At 35.6% G+C, this 23,745-nt stretch overlaps 1 protein-coding gene across 9 annotated transcripts in view; it reads left to right on the forward strand.

Moving 5' to 3' along the window:
- The window catches only part of LOC128912500 (sodium channel protein type 2 subunit alpha), a 57,219-nt gene that overhangs the window by 15,931 nt on the left and 17,543 nt on the right, over nucleotides 1-23,745 (forward strand). For 3 of the 9 annotated variants that reach the window (XM_054208519.1, XM_054208522.1, XM_054208518.1), the window contains exons 10-18: nucleotides 553-843; nucleotides 4,030-4,410; nucleotides 5,392-5,524; nucleotides 6,842-7,080; nucleotides 8,007-8,180; nucleotides 9,867-10,223; nucleotides 11,667-12,146; nucleotides 22,856-22,976; nucleotides 23,354-23,508. In XM_054208519.1, coding sequence (XP_054064494.1) covers nucleotides 553-843; nucleotides 4,030-4,410; nucleotides 5,392-5,524; nucleotides 6,842-7,080; nucleotides 8,007-8,180; nucleotides 9,867-10,223; nucleotides 11,667-12,146; nucleotides 22,856-22,976; nucleotides 23,354-23,508 — 2,331 coding nt within the window. The remainder of the gene's footprint in view (nucleotides 1-552; nucleotides 844-4,029; nucleotides 4,411-5,391; nucleotides 5,525-6,841; nucleotides 7,081-8,006; nucleotides 8,181-9,866; nucleotides 10,224-11,666; nucleotides 12,147-22,855; nucleotides 22,977-23,353; nucleotides 23,509-23,745) is intronic. The other 6 variants (XM_054208521.1, XM_054208524.1, XM_054208520.1 and 3 more) reach the window with 3 other exon arrangements.

Consider the following 23,745-nt stretch of genomic DNA (forward strand, 5'->3'; position numbering starts at 1 on the left):
CTGCTTGGCATGTGGCCACATAGAGCAGAATTTGAACTGTCTTTCCTATAAGCACCTGGCAAAAGGGTTTTTTTGTTTGGTTGGTTAGTTGGTTTGTGTGGTGCTTTTTAACCACAACTTGTAAACAACTGTTAATCAAATGCTCCACAAATGTTTGAAACTTCAAACAGCAACAGGTCTCTAGTAGCCTGCATTTTAAGTCAAATCTCTGATTATGGTTTGACACTTGATTCCTTACTTTTACATAATATTTTAGGTGAAAAATCCATTGCAACTTATTGCTCAAGTCTAAACCAGATGCTTGTTAACTTGGTTCTCTGACAGCAGTTTTCCCTTGTGCTGCTCTAGTTCCTGGTTTATGGTGCAGTGGCAAATGATGGTTTCTGTGGTATTTCACAAATTACACTTCTTATGGTACGCTGCGTTTATTGAATTGTGATCGTATTTTTAATTTCAAAATCATAATTTTTTAAGAATGGCAATAAATTTAAAATAGTGAGTGGTGTGTGTTTGTATAAATGTTGTAAATTGCATATGTGCTTGTATGTATAGGCGGCAGCAGCAGCTGCAGCAGCTGACTCCAGAGATTATAGTGGAGTAGGTGGAATAGGTGGGTTCTCCGAAAGTTCTTCTGAGGCATCAAAACTGAGCTCAAAGAGTGCTAAAGAGAGGAGGAATAGAAGAAAGAAAAAAAAGCAAAAAGAACAATCTGAAGGCGAGGAGAAGGATGGGGAAGAATTTCACAAATCTGAATCAGAGGACAGCATCAAAAGGAAAGGCTTCCGACTTTCCATTGAAGGCAATAGACTGACATATGAAAAGAGATTCTCTTCCCCACATCAGGTACCATTGTATTATTACCTCTTAAACACCTTTGTTGTTTACTCATCATGTAAACAAACCCCTGTAAAGTAGTTTGGTCAATTCTTGCAAAAGGTACCACAAATTCTTTAATATCTTAAATCAAAGTATGATCATGTTAATACTTGCAGCCAAAGATTAAACTGTAAGAATTTTGTTTTTATTCTGAATTTATGTGTGAAAAATCAAAATAATGTGTATTAATTAATATGAGCTGAATTTCAAGTTTCTTAATGAAAATGGACCTATCTCCCCATCAAGACGGATGTATTCAGTATGATCAGTGGCTTCAAAATTTGGTTCACACATACAAAGGATTTTCATATTTTCAATCAGAAAAGTACTCAATTTGGGTTGCAAAAAACCCAGTAGAAATGGCATAAATGTTCATGTGAAATTTGACAAATTAATTGGTGTGAGACCATTAATTGTGTTATGTTAAAGAAGGTGGAAATATCTGTGGCAATGTGTCCTTGCATGTGTTCTCTTGCATTGAAGCACTAGTGACTCAGAGTGCCATCTGCATCTCCCATCCAGACATTTATTTCATTTGATAGTTTTGTTATGTTATCCCTTCTACAGTTTTCAGAACTCCTCTTCATTTGCCCTCCTCCAAATCTCCCCTCGGCACTTCGAGTCCAGATCTCACATACATTCTGTCCTTTTTCTGCCCCTTTGTGTGCCTTAGTATGCTTCCTTTTATCACCACCTTCTTGATTCTCCCTGGTCGTTACAACTTGCTTTCTCCCCCTTTTTAGTCACTATTACTAAACTAATTCCTTCCTTTTTAATCCTCTTCTATTAATGCCTCTGGAAAGCCTGTTTCATCCCTAAATAGATCATGAGCATCCATATTCTCTTCGTGTATCACTTTCTCCAGCTCCCATTCTCAAAGAAGTTCAGACCTCTTCATCCAATATTTTCTTATTAAGGACTGCCCGCCTTCGACCAGACTGTGGTGGGAATATAATGTTTCTGGCTTCCTATTTCTGCCAAGTTAACTCCTCCTTCCTCTTACTTCCTAATGTACCTCCATTTTTAATAGTACTGTATCCTTCCTCCCTCACCCCACCCCACCCCCATCCTTCGTCTGCCACCATTTTATGTTAACCATCTAAATAGCCTGTGTAAGACTTCATTGCTGAATTTGGTTAGTTCATGACTCATCCTGTTCCTTTTACAAATTTTGACACCTATATCCATTGACTTTAGCTTCATGTTGAAGACTCACCTGATCCCTTAGGTGCATATTCTTGCTTGTGTCTTCATTCAAACTGCAGCCTTATTCAACTGCAGCTCAATTCATCCATCTTGTTTGACATGAAGCACTCCTCATACAACTTGCTGCTTTTACCTTTTCATCTGCAAGTTCATTTACAGCTGTTTACTGTGACAGGTTAGCAATCCCCTCCCCTCTGATTTTCCAGCCCTACTTCCTTTTCACTCCGGGTTCTAGCCATTAAACAGAAATTCCACTCACCAGTTTTTAAAAACCGTTTCCTAGACAAAACTCAGGTTTATGTCTCATCTTTGACATTTTCCTTGACATTTCACTTGCTGTAACATGTAACTGACCATTATGTTTTTCTTGAAAACTTATTCTTCCGTACATTCATGATTTTGTCTCCTCTCAATTCTCCTGATTTAGTTGTGCTTTAGAAGATCCTTTTACCCCTTTGACAGTTTTCTAAGGGTTTTCCATGAGGCCTTTTGCTAGTTCCCGTCTCTCTTCCTCTCTCTCTCTATCTCTCAAAACTCTACTCTGGGCCCACAACTGTTAATCATTTTTAACTTGGACCTATTTACATGTCCCAATTACTGATGTATTCATCAAGAATGTTGTTGCAAAGAGCACTAACCTATCTCATTGCTTTTACCTAATTTACTAGTACCTAAAGATATTTTTTTAATACCATAAAACATACTGTGCCTAAAGTTCTTCCCAACCCACCTTGTCTACTTACAGTAAACAAGTGAAGTCCCAGCTTTGACAGACCCATGCCAGCATCCATAACCTCCTGTTAAATTTTCAAACTAGTTTCTTTGAGTTCTTTCTGGTATGCTGCCCCTCATGCTTGGAAGAAGCTCCCATGAGTTTCCACAGAACACTTCATTGCTTTCCTCAAATCCCTCTTTAAAACTCTCTTTTACCATGCTGCCTACAGAAAGCTTGACAGGGAAGTGACTTCAGGTGAGCTACGACCACTGTTTATCATACCCATCAATTTTGCCCCCTTTTATTCCCTCTCTTTTTGTATCCATCTGTTGTGTTACACTTAGATGATAAGTTCTTTGCAGAGGGCCTTTTTGTTCTGCATTTTGCAGTACCTCGCACAATGGGGCTCAGGTCCATAAAGATAAGTTGCAGAAGAGAAACAAAGACACTGCTTTCTTATGTATCATCTCTGCTGTTCATAGAGGTCTTGGGTGCTAATGCCAATCAATCAAGGAAAGGGAATCACTGATCTGAATTAAAATTAAGAACATGTATAATTATTTGCAACGTTAGAGCATTATTTTGACTCTGATCCTGAAAAGATCCTCCCATAGCAGAACATTTACTCGTATGAGCAAACTGATGAAAATTAGTGAGACTTTTCATATAAAATTGCAGGCATATCTTCACATATTCAGAATAGCTAAGACTTTAGAAAAGAAAGAAAAACCTTATCGTGGCCTACTTGACTAGTATCTGAAAAAATATGTATGTATTTTAAACTAGGAAGTATTTAGGAGCTACCTCTGTGTGCAGACTGAGTGACGGGAAATTTGCCTAAAATTTTATTTACTCAGTCTGTCAGACTAATGCCAACCTGGGGTAAACAGTGTCTAGATGTGCTTGCTCAGTTTATGAACAGTTGGCAATAAAACAGGCAGAATGGCAGAGGAAACAATTCTGTCAAGCAGTTTCTTTTACTCTAATTAAACCAATTGATTTCATATATCCAAAGTAGTAAAATAACTAGTCTTTGTCTGTCACTTATGTGCTCTTTGTTTACTATCCAAAAGGGAGTATATCGGGGGGGGGGGGGGGGCTGTACCAGTTCATTTCTTTGTAGATGACCTTACCCTTTAAGACATATTAACACTGTGTTTTTTTCCCCTGTATGCAAACATTATATTTAAAGGGATTTTCATCTGATAATCACTGTTTTTATTTGCTTACAGTCTTTGCTGAGCATTCGTGGCTCCCTGTTTTCCCCAAGGCGCAATAGCAGAACAAGTCTTTTCAGCTTCAGAGGTCGAGCAAAGGATGTAGGATCAGAAAATGACTTTGCTGATGATGAGCACAGCACTTTTGAAGACAATGAGAGCAGAAGAGATTCTCTCTTTGTTCCTCATAGACATGGTGAACGGCGCAACAGTAACATTAGCCAGGCCAGTAGGTCATCCAGGACAATCCCTCAACTTCCAGCAAATGGGAAGATGCACAGCACTGTGGATTGCAATGGAGTAGTTTCTTTGGTCGGTGGGCCGCCAGCTCTGATGTCACCTACTGGACAGCTTCTGCCAGAGGTGATGATTGATAAAGCAGCCACTGCTAGCAATGTAAGAAAGTCTGCAATAGCTCAGGCATGATGTCCTCTCCCTGTATGATCAGCTACTGTTTCTACAGATTTAGTCACTTGGGAATGACTCCCTTTCTGGCCTTTCTGTGGATGCTCCTTTCATATATTCCAGTTATAAGCTAAAGCAGAAACTGAAAATTCATGCTAATTTACTGGAATTAACAGAATAGCATAGTAAACCATTGAATAAATGTACTATGTGTAGTCTCATACCCATTGATTCATTATGCTAACTGAAGACTTAACTGGAAGATTCGTATATCAGATAGGATATCAAAATGAAAAACAAAATTATATCTACTTAATGGAATATATTAAATGAGTATTTAACTTCCCGCTGACCATATATGAAACTTTTGATATAACACTGATAGTACAACTTCCATGGGTTGTGATAGTGTTCCTGTCACATAGTTAATTTTTCTAGGGTTTTTTTTTTTGAGATGTCAACATTATTAAGTATTTTTTCTTTTATTTTGTTTGAAAACATGTTCTAGGAAATTGATAATGTATTCTAAGTTAAGAGTTATCTTAAGAAAATAGATTTACTGTTTGTGCTTTTACTGCTAGCTGTGTGGGCTGTGCATTTTCATGTTTAGAAAAAGGCTTCACTGCCTAATTAGAAAGATATTTATGGCAGAGCTCATTGACAAGCATTGTGGCACTTTTTATAGTCTAAAAACTGATTATAGTCTAAAATCTGTTTTAATGTCTCAGCCTTGTTTCAGCAAAATACTTAAAACCATAATCCTTTATCATAAGAGCAATCCTACTGATGTATTTGGCTATTTGCTATATACAAAGTTAGGCATATGTTAGTCTATTGCAAAACCATGACATAAATAGAGCATGGTGCAGGAGAGTAAAGTGTTTTAAACCATTATACTTTTATAATAATTTACAGTGTTATTCTTATTAAAAGAACAATCAATAGAGTATTTTATCAGTGTTTTATTTTCAGGGCACTACTACAGAAACTGACTTAAGAAAGAGACGGTCTAGTTCTTATCATGTTCCTATGGACTACCTAACAGATCCTAGTGCAAGGCAAAGAGCAATGAGTATAGCCAGCATGCTTACTAACACAATGGAAGGTATGTAACACAGAATTTTTGTATGAAAAGGCCATAAAGTGCTCTTAAATATATGATACTTTAAGTAGTAGTGGTGTTTTAAGGCAGCTATTTCACTTGTAACTACACTTACAATTACTTGTAAGAAAGGGAAAAATATTACTTTGAGGCTGAAATGACTATGCCCAAAATAGCAAATGGGAAGGTAATCATGAGTAATTTTGCACACGTGGACCATAATACTGTCTAAATAGTTGTCTGACTTAGGGTTTGCTCTAAGTGTCTATCTTTCATGAGGAAAATTTTAAATATTTTATTCATTCTATGTACAGAATCATAGAATGTTTTGGGTTGGAAGGAACTTTAAAGATCATCTAGTTCCAACCCCTCTGCCATGGGCAGGGACACCTTCCACTAGACCAGGTTGCTTAAAGCATCATCCAACCTCGCTTTGAATGTTTCCAGGGATGGGGCATCCACAGCTTCTCTGAGCAACCTGTTCCAGCATCTCACCACCCTCACAGTAAAGAATTTCTTCCTAGTAGCTAATCTAAATCTACCCTCTTTCAGTTTAAAACCAGTACCCCTCATCCTATCACTAGACTCCCTGATAAAGAGTCCCTCCCCAGCTTTCCTGTAGGCCCCCTTCGGGTACTGGAAGGCCACTATAAGTTCTCTCCGGAGCCTTCTCTACTTCAGGCTGAACAACCCCAACTCTCTCAGCCTGTCCTTATAGGTGCTCCAGCCCTCTGATCATCTTCGTGGCCCTCCTCTGGACCCGCTCTAACAGTTCCATGTCTTTCATATGCTGGGGACCCCAGAGCTGAACACAGTACTCCAGGTGGGGTCTCACAAGAGCGGAGCAGAGGGGGAGCACCTCCCTCGACCTGCTGGCCACACTTCTTTTGATGCAGCACAGGATGAGATTGGCTTTCTGGGCTGTGAGCACACATTGCCAGCTCATATTCACTTTTTCATCACCAATACCACCAAGTCTTTCTCCTCAGGGCTGCTCTCAATCCAGTCATCACCCATCCTGTATGCCAGATTTCTAAGGCAAATTTCCGTTTTACGTCCTATGTAGCATTTGCTTGTGAATGGTTACTTTGTCTATTGAATATTTAGCATTCTTTTTAGATCAAATTTAAAACACAGTGGGACAGTTGTTTTTAATTGCAATTTATTTTGACTGACAGCAGCATTGGTTTCAAAAGGTCTACAATATCAACAATTTATCAACAGTACCTTGGAAAACAGCATTTAGGCCTCACGGAAATACCCAGGTGATACTGCAATAGAGAAATATGTTTAAAATGTTATTTTCATTTTTCTCTCTAGAACTGGAAGAATCCAGACAGAAATGCCCACCATGCTGGTATAAATTTGCTAACACTTGCTTGATTTGGGACTGCTGTACTCCCTGGCTGAAAGTCAAACATATTGTAAATTTGATTGTGATGGATCCATTTGTTGATCTAGCCATTACTATCTGCATTGTCCTGAACACTCTGTTCATGGCCATGGAGCACTATCCAATGACAGAACAGTTTAGTGGTGTACTTTCAGTAGGAAACCTTGTAAGTATTTCATGATGTACCATGTATGTCAAATGCATTTTTCTTAAATAATTCTTCTGTGGCCCGTGTATATATATTTAAAAGAAAATATTGACCAGATATTTATAGGCCTGGGATAGTTGAATTTAAATTTAAGTTGTACTGAATCCCTCTTTTTGACATTTGTGGATTTCACCACTCTTGCTTTATGGAGCAAAAGATAGTAAGTTTTATTGAGTCAATATGCGTTTTGATTTTTGAAACCTTCAGCTTCTTTCATTGAAGCTGGTTAAAGGAATCTATCTAATATTTTTTCTTGGATGGGTACTTGCAAATCATAAGAACTTTCAGTTCGATTCCTACACCTGTTCCGCTCCTCACTAGCACCTCCTGAGGTCCTGGGTGTTCAGGGAATTGTAGAGGGAAAGACCCAGTAAGCATGGCAGATATACTGCAACTCCACAGGAAACAGTGAAATGGCGTGACAGTGCCTTCTGCAGGTCATTCTGAAGAACAACAGTTCTGCTTAACTTTCAGTATAATTTTTTTCTTAATAAAACAATTTTCCCTCTCATAAACTTATCTTTTTGCCTAGATGCAAAAAGATGTCCCAGGGGCAAAGATGAGATCTAAGGAGGAAAAGCTGAGCATTAAAATCAGAAGAGATTCTCTGTCTCGGTATTTATACATGCATATTAGCAGAATAGGAAAATCCCATATTTTTCCCATTTACATCTTTTTCTTTGGAAACCAAACATTGCGATGCATATGTGAGCATCAAATCTGAATTTAATTCCTAACTCCAAAGTATGGCAATATAGAGAAGCTATTCAGATATACAATGGATTTCTTGCTAAAGATATAACTCACCAAAAGTTGATAGTTAGTTTTATTTATTTTAATATTTTCTCATTTAACTGGAATAAGAAACTGTATTTTCCTTGCAGGTGTTTACTGGAATTTTCACAGCAGAAATGTTTCTCAAGATAATTGCCATGGATCCTTATTATTATTTCCAAGAGGGCTGGAATATTTTTGATGGTTTTATTGTGAGTCTTAGTTTAATGGAGCTTGGCCTTGCAAATGTAGAAGGATTATCTGTCCTTCGATCATTCCGATTGGTAAATATACTAAACAAAATATGTTTCTACATTATATTTTTGTATTTTTGCATGTATGTTACGCATTTTTCGTTTAAACATTATATATTTGGCTAAGACAGAAGATCTTTTCATAAGAACTTATAAAATACTAAATTGCGTGTCCACTAGATGGCATGTATCTATTATGTCATTTGTTTTACATATCTTAGTAACGTCTATTTCTTCTTCAAGGTGTCAACATCAATTCAGTGAGTGTGCTTTAAGGATTAACTTTTTTTGATGGCAGTATCTCTTAGGGTCATTTTCTCCATAGATAAGGGAATAAAAAATGCAAGAGCCACAGGCCCTCACTACCTGTGACTGAAGATTAGTACATCGCTTAGTAAATAATGGTTTAGTTAACAAAAGTTCGTTCACAGTTTTAGCTGATAGACTTCCATTACCAGTTTGCTTACATGGCTAGTTTTAGAAGAGAGTAGGGTGGATAGGGATTTTTCATCACTACCAGCCTTCCTCTTACCATTCTCTGCAAGGGTCTATCTGCTGCTTAACAGCTTTTCTGTTCGGAAGTCACTACAGTATCTCTGTCTGTTATTAGATCTCTCTGTCATGAATAGGAACTTGAAAAACCTTAGTCTTGATGAGCATTAGGCTAGCATGCAAGTTGATGTTCAAATCCTTTTCTGAAAAGACCTAGACAGTAAGAGACATGAAGATAGAATTCCTAGTCATCAAGCTCAAATTTTTCGTTAAATAAAGCAAAAAGTAAGATAAAAGTTAAATAACTTACTTTAAAAAAGAGGGGGTTTAATTCATCTATTTGTTTCTTCTCTGTGTAGCATTATATTGCATTTTGCCTAAAGTCTAATATATGTCTGGACTGACTTGTCCTTCCATAATAGAATTATGTTTTTAACTTCATATCTATATATTTTATCAATGTCTCATCCCATTAAATTATATTTAGATTTAGATTCCTGTTAGTGTTCTCCTCTTTCAACTGTCTGAACACTTGCTGTATCTTTCCAAATAAATTACTTCTTGTCTGTCTCAAGTTGTACTTTAATATAACACTTTCCTTGTCTGTTTTTCTCACTGTTGTATGACAAACTTTGTAAGACACGTTACTCTTATTTTAAATGACGGAAAGGATATTGTTAAAGATACTTGCAAGTAACTTGTATGCCTGTCATTAACAACTCTAGCTTGTTTCTCTTTCTAGGAAAACCATTTCTTCCATCTCTCTGCCAGTTAAGATGAAAGAGATCTGGGAGTGTCTGTACACGTACAGTCCTGTCAGACTGATCACATTTCATATGTGCTGGTTTATTTTTAGTAATATTCTCTTAGAGTTAACTAAAGGAGAAAGGTTGTTTTGTCCAACTTGTCCAAAAAGTACAACTTGTTTATAGGCATCTGAAGTCACCAAAAGACGCAAAGTCTGAATTGGAGACTTAGTGATAATTGCAATGTAATTGAAATGAGCATAGAGACAGTATTATTTACTTCTTATGACTTGAATCAGAACTTAAGACTGCTGATGTCTAGTATTGTAGAAAGAACTGGAAATACAAATTTTGTAATTAAAGTTTCTAAAGGTTACATGAGACGTGACTTGGACACAGGGTAACTGAAATATGTATAGAAATAATTTCATTACAATTAGTAACATGAATAACTACTTGTTATTCTTCTGTTTTGCAGCTTCGAGTTTTCAAATTGGCAAAATCTTGGCCAACTCTAAATATGTTGATTAAGATTATTGGCAACTCAGTGGGGGCTTTGGGGAACCTGACCCTGGTGCTGGCCATCATTGTCTTCATTTTCGCTGTGGTTGGGATGCAGCTGTTTGGGAAAAGCTACAAGGAATGTGTCTGCAAGATCTCCAGTGACTGTGAACTTCCACGCTGGCACATGCATGATTTTTTCCACTCTTTCTTGATTGTATTTCGAGTGCTGTGTGGAGAATGGATAGAAACGATGTGGGACTGCATGGAGGTTGCTGGCCAAACTATGTGCCTTACAGTCTTCATGATGGTCATGGTGATTGGAAACCTAGTGGTATGTAATCAGTGGGGATTTTTAAAAACTATTAGAACATATTTCCTATTTTTTCCGATTTAGAAATCAGAGAAGATTGGTGAAGGACTTTAGGAGATCATGTAATTAATTTCATTAAACTGACTGGTATCAATAGTGATGGAAAACAGTTGGTCTTCATGACAACATTTATGTCACTTAAAGGCTTACTGTTTCCACTTTCAGTCTTTTCTTTCTGAAACAAAATAAGCCTATCTGTTTAGTTTTTTCTCATAGATGATGATTTATAAACTACTTATCCCTTTTCATACTGGCCTCTGCATTCCTCCCAAGCAGCATTTTGGATAGAGGCAAAAGTACTGAATAATGTGGAATAATTATACTTCCATGTATTACACCGAACATTCCTTGTGATACATCCCCAAATAACACATGAAATTTCTGTACCAGTATTGCCTTCCTGATGCAGTCTATATGCCCTTTTCTGCAGTGCTTCTACCTTGTCAGTTTTCACACCTTTTGTATATGTACTTTTCATTTTTTTTAACCAAAATTTCCACACTACTGCTTCAGAATTAAATGCTGTATTGATTTTGAGTCATTTCACCAATTTACCATGGTTATGCTTAATTGTAGTTCTTTCTTGTTGAGTGCTAGCATCCCTTCTCTTTTTGGTATCATCCATGAATTTTATAAATATGCTTATCCACAGGCATAAATACCAAGTTTAACCAGACTAATGTGAGACTCCTGTGGTATACTTTCTAAAATATGCTGCATGTTTGAACAGGAAGAATTGACAAATATAATTTTAATATGATTTTTAATCAGTTTTGCACAGTCTGTCATAATTACATGTAGTCCAAATTTCTCTTGTATGTTTGTAAAACGTCATGCAAGAAAGTCTGAAATAATTTCCTAAAGTTGAGGTGTATCACATCTGTGGACTCTTTATCTCTTAGCTAGTTTTCCTACCCAAAACAAAATTAGACTGATATATTCTTGGCAAATATATAAGTTTATTATATTCTGAATTAAACACACTGAAACTATGGTCTGTTGAACTGTAGAAGACTGGAGTCTGCCTGTATTCCCCTGACTATGAACACTACAGTGGATGTAGCTTGCATATGTTACTACCTCATGTTGTATCCTGCCTCCTTGTGTCATTCTTCATTTTGAGGAGCAGACCTGCACTACTTCCAGTGTGGAGGAGAAAGTCAAGGAACAGCTCAGATTTTCACCTATATTAGTCAAGTTAAACAAGCTACAAATATTTTTGGCAAGTTATAATAAACTATGGGGGACAGGGATTATGGACTGGAAAGAATAGCAGGAAGGTGGGTTGAAATAAAGTGCTATCTGTGAAAAAAAAATTATGTCATATTGAACAACCCATAATGGAATTACTTTTATGACTTAAAAATAAGAGATCCAGTATATTTTCTCCTTACTGTCTTTTAGGTACTCAACCTCTTTTTGGCCTTGCTGCTGAGCTCATTTAGTTCAGACAACCTTGCTGCTACAGACGATGATAATGAGATGAACAATCTACAGATTGCTGTGGCAAGGATTCAGAAAGGCATAGATTATGTGAAGAGAAAAGTGCGTGAATTCATCCAAAAAGCCTTTGTTAGAAAGCAGAAAGTTTTAGATGAAATCAAACCTCTTGAAGACCTAAACAACAAAAAAGACAGCTGTATTTCCAACCACACAATAGTAGAAATAGGTAAAAATCTTGCCTATCTTAAAGAAGGGAATGGAACTACCAGTGGTATAGGCAGCAGTGTGGAAAAATATGTTGTTGATGAAAGTGATTACATGTCATTCATAAACAACCCAAGTCTCACTGTGACAGTGCCAATTGCTGTCGGGGAATCAGATTTTGAAAATTTAAATACAGAGGAGTTCAGCAGCGAGTCAGACCTGGAAGAAAGCAAAGAGGTAGGACCATTTCTATATTTAAAATGCTCTGATGCTTTTCTTTATTTCCTAAGGTTACTAGTGTTGAATTCAAATTGCTATTTAATTCTTGTATAACTGCATATGGAAACTTGTAATGGTATTTAAGGTAAATTGATGTAAGGTTGCTGGTTTTGAATGAGATGGTAGTACAAGTATTGCATTTACAGTAATAGTCAAGATGCATAAGACAATTTTTAAGAAAATTAACCCTTTTTTCTATTTTGTTTAGTTAAATCATTAACAGGAAAATTAACCAATTTAATAGCCCTGGATACCAAAAGTCTTACAAAATGTCGGGGGGTTATGCAAGTTTCTCCATGCTTATTTCATCAGTGCAGTTTATTTACTCTCTTGTCTGCTTTCTGGAGCGCCACCTGTCAAATTAACAGTTCATTCTAATGCTTTTAACCTTTTCTATATAGTCAAAATACATCTAGATACATCAGAAGTACATTTGAATACTGGACCAGCATCACTAAACAAATTCATATAAATCACTAATAACCCATCTGATAGTAGCAGAATCACTGAAGAAGTCAAATAATGGCCTTATGGTAAAAAAGTTATGAAGCTTTATATCTCAGTATAAGATCTTTTCATATGGCTACCCGTTGTCATTTTCAAAGCTTTAAGATATTTGAGTCTGTTACCCACTGTGACCATAATAAAATGTACCTCTTTCTGGCACAATGTGGTGCCAAATGGACATATCGGAGCCAGCACTTAGTGAGTTACAGTGGATGCTGAAGCCATTGTTATTGTGTTAACCCAGTGCTCTATCCTGCCAATTGTACATGGTGGAGGCACACCACTTCAACCGGAGTAAGTCTATGCTAAACTTAGTACTGATGCTAACTACTAGTATTACTAATACTAAGTATTAGCATGGGTATTTTTGAACAGTACTGCATGCTATGGCGTAGATATAAACTAACATCAAGGTTTTCATAAATGATTTCCTTGTGCTTGAATCTGAAGGTATAAATATAGATAAGATTCTAGTAATTCTCACGCTGAGATCCTTTTTTGTACAGAATGAATACACATTTAGTCATATTTTCTCATTTCTTATCAGAAATGTCTATTGTTCTTTTAATTTTTTTTCAGATTGCTTGTATTATTATTTATCTTACTCTTCAAAACCATGACTTGAGTGTAGAGCAAAGCAGTTGTTGTAGTTTAACCTTTAATTGTTCTGTGTAACAAAGAGGGTGATTATATGAAAGTTTCTTGGTCTGAATGGAGGATTTTGGTTGATTCTGTTCTTCTTTGTACATAGGATAAAAAAAGGAATCTTCTTCAGGCACCTTTACATTGCACAGGGCTAGTGCATTGTTCTGTCTTTGCATTGTTTTGCTGTTCCATTGTTTGTCCCATTGTTAACTGTTTCGAAACTTACTGCTGCCAAAGGAGCAGCAAATTCTACTGCTATCAGTGAGATCATCTGTAGTGATTGCATATGACAGTAATGGCACAGGTTCTTTTTCTGTCTTTTTGTAAATCACATAGTGTCTTGGTATAGGCCTGGTCCTTCTGGGTTTGTTCTTTTTTCCTGCTAATCGTGTTCAAGTCCATCTATCACTTTCAGCCTTTTCCCTGCTTAGCAACTAGTGATAGCTAGAGGATGTACTGAAAGTTTGGTAATAAAGTGTCTTAATTTAAAGTTAGGAAACAAAATACTTTGGATTTCTTCATCACAAAATATTTATTGCTATCTTGGTGGAGTAAAAAATACCCATCTGTCATTCTGTATTTGTCTGTAAAGTTAGTATAGTATTTTTATCAGTTTCAAGGGTGCTGTCAACCTAAACGTACCATTTTTCATAAAACTTTCTAAATGCCTCAATTGGAAAGTTTGAAGAAGATACTGTTAGTTTATTCTGCAGATATACTGTAACTGGCAATGATGCTTTAGATGATATTACTGTATGAATGACACTAAAAGAAAATTTTCTGACACAGATACAGTCTGAGATGTCTGGGAAGTCCTAGTATGATGGAAAGTATGCACCCAGGAAAACTCTCCTCTCTTCACTTCTTATTTTGTGCTTCCACCTGTATCATATTAATTCTGGTGATGTTACTGATTCTGATACTACCACTACTCATGGTAGTAGTAAACCATGTTTGAAATTGTCCTATATAATTTTTCTGTGATTGTTCTTTTCTAAAAGTTATGAAGTTAATGTACGTATTAACTGAAGTTTTATGAAAATAGATTATAGCTCTGATAATGCTTATAGGCATCTTCTCTGCAAAACGTAATTTTGAAGTGTAATTGGATTCTTCTAATTTAAATACTGTATGTCATTAAAATGACTAAGAAAGAAGTAATTTAAATATTTTCATTAGTGATTATTAGATTAATTAGTTGCTGAAGTCTGTTTTTAAAAATGTAATCATGGGACTGTTCTGTACTAGTGCAGTATTCTCCATTTCTTATGCTGAAGCTACAATTGTTGTGCAGAAAATAATTTGTGATTCACTGAACAGTGGTAGCAAGAAGCAGTCTGACTTTTGGTAGCGCCTAATGATTAAGGCATCTGTTTTGAGAACAAAATCTTCCACTGCTACAAAATATCTTCATAGTTTTTAACAGTCAGTTGTGGCTAAAATGCAGAAACTGCCTTGAAATAGGGACCAAAACCTGACTTTCCCATAGGAATTCCCTGATCACCAACATTCTCTCTTTTGCTTCTTTTTGTAGCTTGCTCAATCTTTAACTATTTACTGCACAAGAGCATTATGTCAGTAGAAGAGATGGAGGATGTACCTTATTCAAATCTATAGGCTGGTGGTTAGCAGGTCTGAGTACGACAACAATGACAATGGTGCATCTGTTTCTTCATTGTATAACAGGATGATATGACTGCTGACTGTCTTCATTAGCCAAATCTTTCCTTTTCCAAATGGAAAGACCCCAACTGGGTTATTCTACAAGGTGACAAAAATACTGGTTTGAATTCCCTTAGGGGAAATTTTAAAGCGGATTATCCCTCATTTGAGACATGAACTCCAGTCCTTAAGGTTCCACCATAAAAGAAAGGCTTTCTACTCCAGATACAATATTTAAAAGAAAACAGTGTCCTCATTGCATTCTTGGAGGCATTTAATCCAGTAAATGTGTGTGTTAATCATGCTTCAGGAACTGCAAACTGATCAGGCGATAAGACAAAGAAATGCATATTCAGTCAGGAATGAGCTAGTGCCAAGCAGTTTTGACTGATCAAGCCTGAAACTCTTTTGAGTGTATTCAGGGCAAAAATTTCTTACTCTTACAGAAGTCGAAAGTGAAAAACTGAAGGGAAATGTTCACAAATTTCAAGCATCTTCAAGAGAGACATAGCAGTTAAGCAAAGACATTGTGAGCATATTTCTTATTTAACTGCCTAAATTTCAGATACATCTTAATCACAAAAGTGCATTTTTTATCTTAATCCTAGTTCCTACTCTTCACTAGATGATTCTTATCCACCATGGGTTTTGATACAGAGAATGATGGCTTATTAGCACACACACACTCTTGTCATGAAAATGATCTATAGGAAAAGAAAGCATTGTTTAAATTAAAAAAATGACTAAAAATGGCTTTTTGTTCAAGGCTTCATCTTTTTGTCATGCCATAATGTGCCTTGCATTTCTTTCCTCTCATGGTTTCCCATTTATATGATTCTGCTGTTGCCAAGTGTTGATCTGCCAGTCACGTCATTGCTTGTACCACACATTAAAACAACTGAAGTTAGAAACTGCCACCAAACCACGTTCAATTAGCAGTATCCCAAATGAAAGGCACTTTAGGCATCTATGTACTGTGAGAACACTCTGTACAAGATAGCCAGATGCTAATGAGTGCCTCTCTGTGTGCTTTTGCTTTTCTCTATGTATACACATGCAAATACATATTCACTGTCGTGTAGGGCAATAAGCTGAACTTCTACAAAGTAATTATTGTTTATTAGCAAGTTTTAATTAAGTATATTAAAGTTAGGTAAATTCTTTATTATAACATACATCTTTTCCAGTGTTTTGATGTAAATGTTAACTAGATTATGCCTTTCTAGAAACAATACATACAGTATCGTATACGCCAGTAAGTGTGAATTTACAAGGAATTTTATAGAAAATTGCCTGAAACCTAAACCAGAATTAATTATGAGAACATTGTGTCCATAAGAATGGTAGTGGGGGCATACAATGTAATAAGGGAACTAGAGAACAAATCCCAAATAAAACTTTACCATGGAAGTAGGTCCATTAACAAATGTGGGACCACACTGTCCGTTGGCCTATACATAAAGGTCCATGGACCTGAGCTGCATTACTGCTGTGCAGCGTAGAAACTATAATTTTTCCTTTTTAGGTCCTTAAGTACTACAGGGATGGTTTATATAGAAAATTTTGTAATGCATGTATAGCTGTATAGTGATTAGATTTTTTATGCTAAGTGTAACTTCTAGGCTAGTAACTACACCAAGATATACCAGGTTACAAGATATTTTTAAATGCCTTGAAAAATACGGGATCTCCTAATGCTGTTGCAGACACCTTAATAATGTATATTTTACTTTAAGCAGTATTCAGTGCAAAAAGGCAAAGGTGCTGTGTCCTGAACTTCATTTCCTACCATTCTTACTTCTCACAGGAGTAGAACCAAGCTGGATCAGTCAAGCGGGCAGCTCTGGTGCCTTTTAGCGAGGCAGAGCATCGTGTCACCAATTTTACACAGGTTACCTAAGCAAGTTATACATCTATGTGTATATACTATATAATCACTTTTTAATGGATATTGACTGGCCTGCATGCTCTTCAGCTATGATCCTGTCCCATTCATTGCAATAAAGTACAAACATGCACAGCTGCTCTCTGCTGAGTCGTGGGACTCGCATCAAAGCATGGTCAGGCGAGATCGGCAGCCCCAATATTTCTGTGGTTCAGATGCTATACTTTCCATGATATTTTAATAGTATTTTGCAGTGCATGCTTTGTACCTTTCCCAATCTTGACGGTAAAGTTTTCAGGATTCTATTTTTGAAGGGTTTTCTTTCCTTTTGAAGGAAGATAGGATATGTAACATGTAAGCTATGTTTCTCATCAGAAGCTTATATAAGTCCATCTATAAATTGTGTTGATAACGAAAAGCTGCAAGCTATTTTGGAAAACTTTCATACTATTGTATTTTAGCTTATAATGAAGGTAACTTGCAAACTCGTGATACTTATGTTTTTATTTTTCACATTTTTTTCCTTAGAAATTCTTTTCTTCAGTACTCGTATAAGCATTTAGTTATTTTGGAGATGAATATGCAGTACTTGAAGCACCATTAAGCATGAAATTAATTTAATTTCCACAGTCAAAGCATGTGACCATCATTTGGTTAAAAAACCTCATACAAAACTGGTATTTGGCTGGTCAAACATTCAGAGATCAGTTCTGCTCTTACTTACGCCTACACTTACAAGTGTAGAGGTGCAAAGAGAAAACTGATAGCAAGATCTGGCCCAATTCAGTCTTACCATAGCTCTTTAATTTGTGCTTACAAATTGGCTACTTCCCCAAACATGTAAAATTGTCTGCCCTGAGAAACTTAAGCTTATTCTTATCTTACCACTAATAAATAAAGTTTAGTGGTCTAGTAAATAAGCTACTGATTTTGGACCAAAAGGTCTCCAACTTCAGTATGATTTACATGTCACCTATTAAACATTGCCATAATATTTACAACACCATAGTTGTATGATGCTGCTTTCAGTTTGGTAAATCAGTGTTGTTAAAATATACTTACTGCCTATCTTTTTGTCTTATATTTTGCAAGCAATTTATCTGCTAAGTCAGATTTTGGTTTAAAATATTCATTATTCAAAATCCTTTGATACTCTGAAGAATTTAGGCTTTGGATTGTTTGTGAATTGGTCACATTATATTGGCATATTGTGATTCATAGAGGATGATATTAAGTTGTTATTAGAGTTAATTGGAGTTCACTTAATTAAACTTTACAGACAGCAGTCTCTTGCTCTGTTTCAGAAATATCCTTTCACTATTACTTGTGTGAATTAAAAAGCCTTTTTAAATACCTTCCAGTGGGAGTGCTGTTGCAAATATTTCCACTGCTACTTACGATGCTTTTGCTTTCATCCAGCATTCCTGCAAGTATTTTCATATATGAAATGCTCATAAATAAGTAGATCAAAGGAATTATGAATAGCAATAAAGTACAGAGCAGACTATGATTTAGGAATCCTGGGGTTTTTTGCTGTATTTTCAAACAATAATCATCACAGAATTGTTTTGCTTTGATTTACAATGTTTTGGGTTTTTGAACTGATAGAGTTATTATGCCTGACTGTATAAGCACTAGAAAGAGTGCCATCCAGATTCCACTTAATTATACCAGTGGAACTACAATGATATTTACCAGTTGGTCAATTTTGTAGGTGATATAGCTGTACTGAAAAAGACTGCATAAGTTTGGATATAATATTGCCATTTATATCACAGAACATCTAATTTTCATACTGACATCCACACAGCACTGAGAAAATAAAAACAATATAATTTCCATTATTTAATATTTTCATCCATTATTTAATATTTTCATAGGTATTTATGAGGAAAGGAAATTAAAAGCAAAACCAAATTGTTGGTTTCTCTTGGCGCCATCTTCCTGCTTATGTCTTTTCTGCTCTTTGCTCCTTCAGTCCCCTAAATTATGATTTCAACAGCTATTAGCGGCATCCTGGCCAATCATGAAATCTCAGGCTTCATTAAAAAAAGTTAAACAAAGTGCTGTACAGCTAATGTCAGATAATCATCTTGAAAACAAACAAAGAAAGAAATGTTAGAAGCTCAAAGTGGCCTGGCTGTAAGTGAAGCAGAATTGTATGAATCTATGAGATGTTGTCGAGGCTCAGAAAGTAATTATGTCAAAAACTTCCTGACCTAATCTTGGCTGCTGCTTTTTGCAATGCTGCTCTGGTAGGCAAGCTGCTTTTCACTTCCAGTTTCTATCTTGAAAGCTAAACTAAAATCTGTATCTCATACTGTACTGTATTGCTGACTAAAGCATGACTGGCAAGGCTGTTGGTAGATGTGATGTAAAAGATATATATCTCTATGATGATCAACATATTGCTACTTTAGAACCCTGTGAGTACTTTTGTCCCCTTATTGTCTGCTGTGAAAAGGAGATGGAGTATGTACATTCTGAGGTTTTGAAAAGTAGATATTTCTGAGAATAATTTCCTTAGCATACTACTCAGAAAAAATCTAGCATCGTAACTCTCAAAGAATGTGTAATACTTGATCCTGTTATATCTCATAATAAGGGTGACTGAATACTTCTGAAACCTAGAGCCATGGTATAAAAAAGGCTTTAAAAGGACTTACTATGTTATCAAAGATAACATTTGTGTTTGATAATTATCTTGTTTCTACAGATTCAGTTTTTTAAAAAGCTGTATACGTGTTAAGTATGTAGCATTGCCTAAATCCAGTTTTCATAGTGCTGGAGAGCAAAGAAGAATTTATCAGGTACAAAGGTAAATTTGAGATATGTTAAGGTAAAGAACTGGGACATATGCTGCATTCCTAACATACCAGGGTCTGCAGTTAGGGGTAGTCTAGCTGTCCAGCTGGATTCCATATGTGTGGACACTGGCAAGTCACAGTAAGTGGTAGAAGAAGTCTTCCTATGTATTAAAGTATATGGACAAAACATAATTAGCAGTAACATGGTCTATTCCCAGGTGATTTTGTGTTGAGTACATAAAAATCAGTACAACATCCCTGGGTCAGTTGCTTTATATCAGAGCAGAAGTTTGCTGTGGAAATATGTGATTATTACTGAAAAGTTTTCTTAGCATATTGAGCTTAATTGATTTGGTAAAATCTTAAGAAGTTGTATCATAAAACCTTCCTAGGTCTTTGTAATGCATACTAAATTTTATAAATATTGTATGCAATGCCATACAATAAATTCAATATTAAAAATAACAAATAAATAAACAAAAAAGAGGTAATTATTTTTGTTGAAAATTTTTAATTTTTTCTTCCCCAAATGATACTGGATTATTATAAATTGAATTTCTTGAATAATTTTTATAATATGCTTCTTCATATACTGATCGGGTTGTGGCTAAATTCTGGTATAATAGAACAGCATGCTAAGGAAATACTCCATTACATCAACAACAGAAGAGTAACTGAATCCTCAGTGGGATATAAGGCATTTAATTGTTGTGTTTCAATTATCGTCTGCTGTTGATTCAATTTAGGATTTTTCTGTTTAGCTTAACTCCTGTGATTATTATTACAGCTCTTTAAAAGAAGCATACCAGATTTTCAGTGAGAAGAGACTTGTAAGATACTACTCACCATACGTACTGCCCCACATAAATAAAGATGGTTTTCTGATGTTCCTGATAATGGACTGTTCTACTGATCATTTTCTACCTTTTCTACCTGATCTTTTTGGTCTCTCCATATAGTGGATATCACTAATCTTCCATCTTGAGTTAACTGTTAGTCTTATGCAATTTCAGTAATTGGAATTCATTACCCTTTCTTAAAATTAACATGTGCTGATTAAACTAACTGCGTAATACCTGAGTTACTGAACTCTTTAATTTTCCTGTAAATGAATGGACAGTAGGTCTTTCAAACTTATGGTTTAACCAGTTCATAACTTCTGTTTGCTCTGCTATTACTACAGCATTCTGCTAGAAATGCTGTCCAGATTGGAATGATGCAAGCAACTTTTTAAGAAAACTCTACATAATACAAACAGATAGTCACTTCTCAGTTTAAAAATAATTTACTGTATTGTATTGATAAACATTAGTTTTTAACACCATATATAAATTTCTTTGGAATGTACCTTGTGTTTATGATATTTCTGGCCTTTTCTTAAACTGATTGACTTCCATTGATGTTTAAATGCTGTGGTCCTTACTTGAGGACTACAGTATTTATCCCATACTTTCCAGTTTCTCCATTTTAGAGGCAGTATTCCACAATGACCAAACTGCCGTGCACTACCTATAATTTGAGTATGTTGCAATGGGAAATTTGTTAACACTAATCTGCAGAAAAGTGTGCATCCGTGTTTTTGTACATTGGACCTAGCCTCATAGATGCTAAACCTCATGCACAAACATGAGATATGAATATGTACTTTGGGATTTGCAAAGAAGCATAAAGGAAATGGGTGTGCAGATATCACCGAAATTATGTGCATAACATACCCTACAGTAAATGTGTTCATTTGTTTGGTCTTCCTCTAAAATGCGGGCTATAGTGCACCATGCTACACAAAAAACCGAAGTTAAGCCTATGTCAAAATCACAGCACTATATATTGTCAGTGTGATTGGATAAAACCAGGGTGGGGGAGAAAGGAATTACTCTTCCTCTTGTTTGAAGAACATACTTAATATTGTCTGCAGTGTAAAATTCCATTAGTCTTATGGTACTTTCTGTATTCACATACTTACGTTGCTTACATTTCCTTTACAAAAAAACTGTATAGAATTTTGAGCTTCTCAAATATGTTTGAAAGGAATAATGCCTCTAACTTAAGTTTTAAGTGTCAGCAAAGATGTATCTTTAATGTTACCATGGACTATCTCTCTGTTGAATGTTAATTCCCTATAGACTGTATCCTATATCTGCTTACATCATTCCCTTTTTAAAATTAGCTACTTATCAATGCAGCCATTTTACTGATGTTATACTCCACATAGTGATAACATTAGAAGAGTCATAGAATGCCATGATCAAACTACTTTTACTTATTATAGTACTCATATTTGTCTGTTGCCAACATAATGTGATGGTCTGAAAGAATAATTTTGAAGATTTGGATTATATTATCAGTATGAGTCATTGGTGCAGGATTGGTTTATGACAGTATTGGTTTAAAAGTGTTTGTTTTCACTTTAGTCTTCCAAAAATAAAGATTTTTTTGTGGCTTTTATTGTGATCGGACATGTATGTGTACTGTACCAAAGTAATAAGTAGTTTCAAAATGCACAATAAATTCAGAAAATGCATTGGCAAGTGAGAATGCAAAATATCAGCTACTGCTCTTAAAGTAATGTGCTGCTCTTTTGGAAATAAAGAGATTTGAACTATCCTATACAACTCATAACATGTGTTTTCATGTCAATGAAAAAGAAAAGTTTATATTCACACTTTTTAGATTTCACAGACTTGATAGAAAAACATTTACCTGAGACATGAAAATACATCTGTGCAGCTTGCTGTTGGTTTGGTCATGACGTTGGAAAATTATTTATATTAATACATGCTATCTGAAGTGTAATCTAAAATGCAGCCACATGATTGGAATAATGAAACAATGCAAAGTATGGAAGGCACCCATTCCTAACTTACTGAAATTTCATTTCAGAATTCTTATGTGTGGCTCAGAATAGTAGTCTAATAATTTTAGCAATTCCTTGTATGAAAATATCAAAATATTTTCAATAGGGAAAATGCACATGATGTAGTTTCTAATCTTGTGACCTCACCTGTGGTAGAGCAATTTGGCATAATAGATTGTAGATAAGAAATTATTTTAATTTCAGAGCACGGAATACATGCAAAATATTTTGGTATGCATTTCAGACATGGACTTTATTCAAAATAAATAAAATTAAAAAAAATAATTATGTGGGGTTTCATTCACAGAAATTAAACGCTTCCAGTTCATCAGAGGGCAGCACAGTTGATATCGGACTACCTCCAGAAGGGGAACAGCCAGAAGCAGAACCTGAAGAATCTCTGGAGCCAGAAGCTTGTTTTACAGAAGGTAGGCAAAGCAAAATATATGCAAGGTGATTAGACCTAACCGTGTTGATTTGGGCTGGATTCTATTTTTATACAAAATCAAGAAGCAGCTTTGTGATTATAGTTGTATTTTCTATTTGTATTAGTAACTCCTTCAGAGGTACTGCCATAGGTGTACTGTTCTCTTGCTTGCTCGCTCTCTCTCTCTCTTTGGAAGGTATTATAAGAGTTACCAAGCTGTAACTTCAAATATTGAAATGATAAACATCAAATAGGAGATACTTATTTACAAGCATCTATTCCAGTAGTACTGAAATAAGCCAAATGACTTCTGTTCATCATGATTCCTAATAAATATTTACCTTATTCTGACATCTGAAAATTTATTATTGCACTTAGGCTGCGTGCGGAGATTCAAATGCTGTCAAGTCAGTGTAGAAGATGGGAAGGGGAAAATCTGGTGGAATCTTAGGAAAACCTGCTATAAGATTGTTGAACACAACTGGTTTGAGACCTTCATTGTCTTCATGATTCTTCTTAGCAGCGGTGCTCTGGTAAATTCAGTGTGGAACTATTGTGTCTATTTTAAGCAGCAAGCATTTAGAATTACAGTTAATTATATAGCTGCAGGTAACATATCAGAATTTAATATCCAATTCATAAAAGTTCTAATGTCAACATATATCAACAAGTATTTGGTGTGTACTGTAGGATACGTAAGAGTTTGCTCATAGGCTATGAAACAAAATGTTTGGCAAGTTCAAAATGTCGTGTTAAGGGAAATAAGAAAT

This window comes from Rissa tridactyla, chromosome 7, assembly GCF_028500815.1.
Source record: "Rissa tridactyla isolate bRisTri1 chromosome 7, bRisTri1.patW.cur.20221130, whole genome shotgun sequence".
Taxonomy (NCBI): Eukaryota; Metazoa; Chordata; class Aves; order Charadriiformes; family Laridae; genus Rissa; species Rissa tridactyla.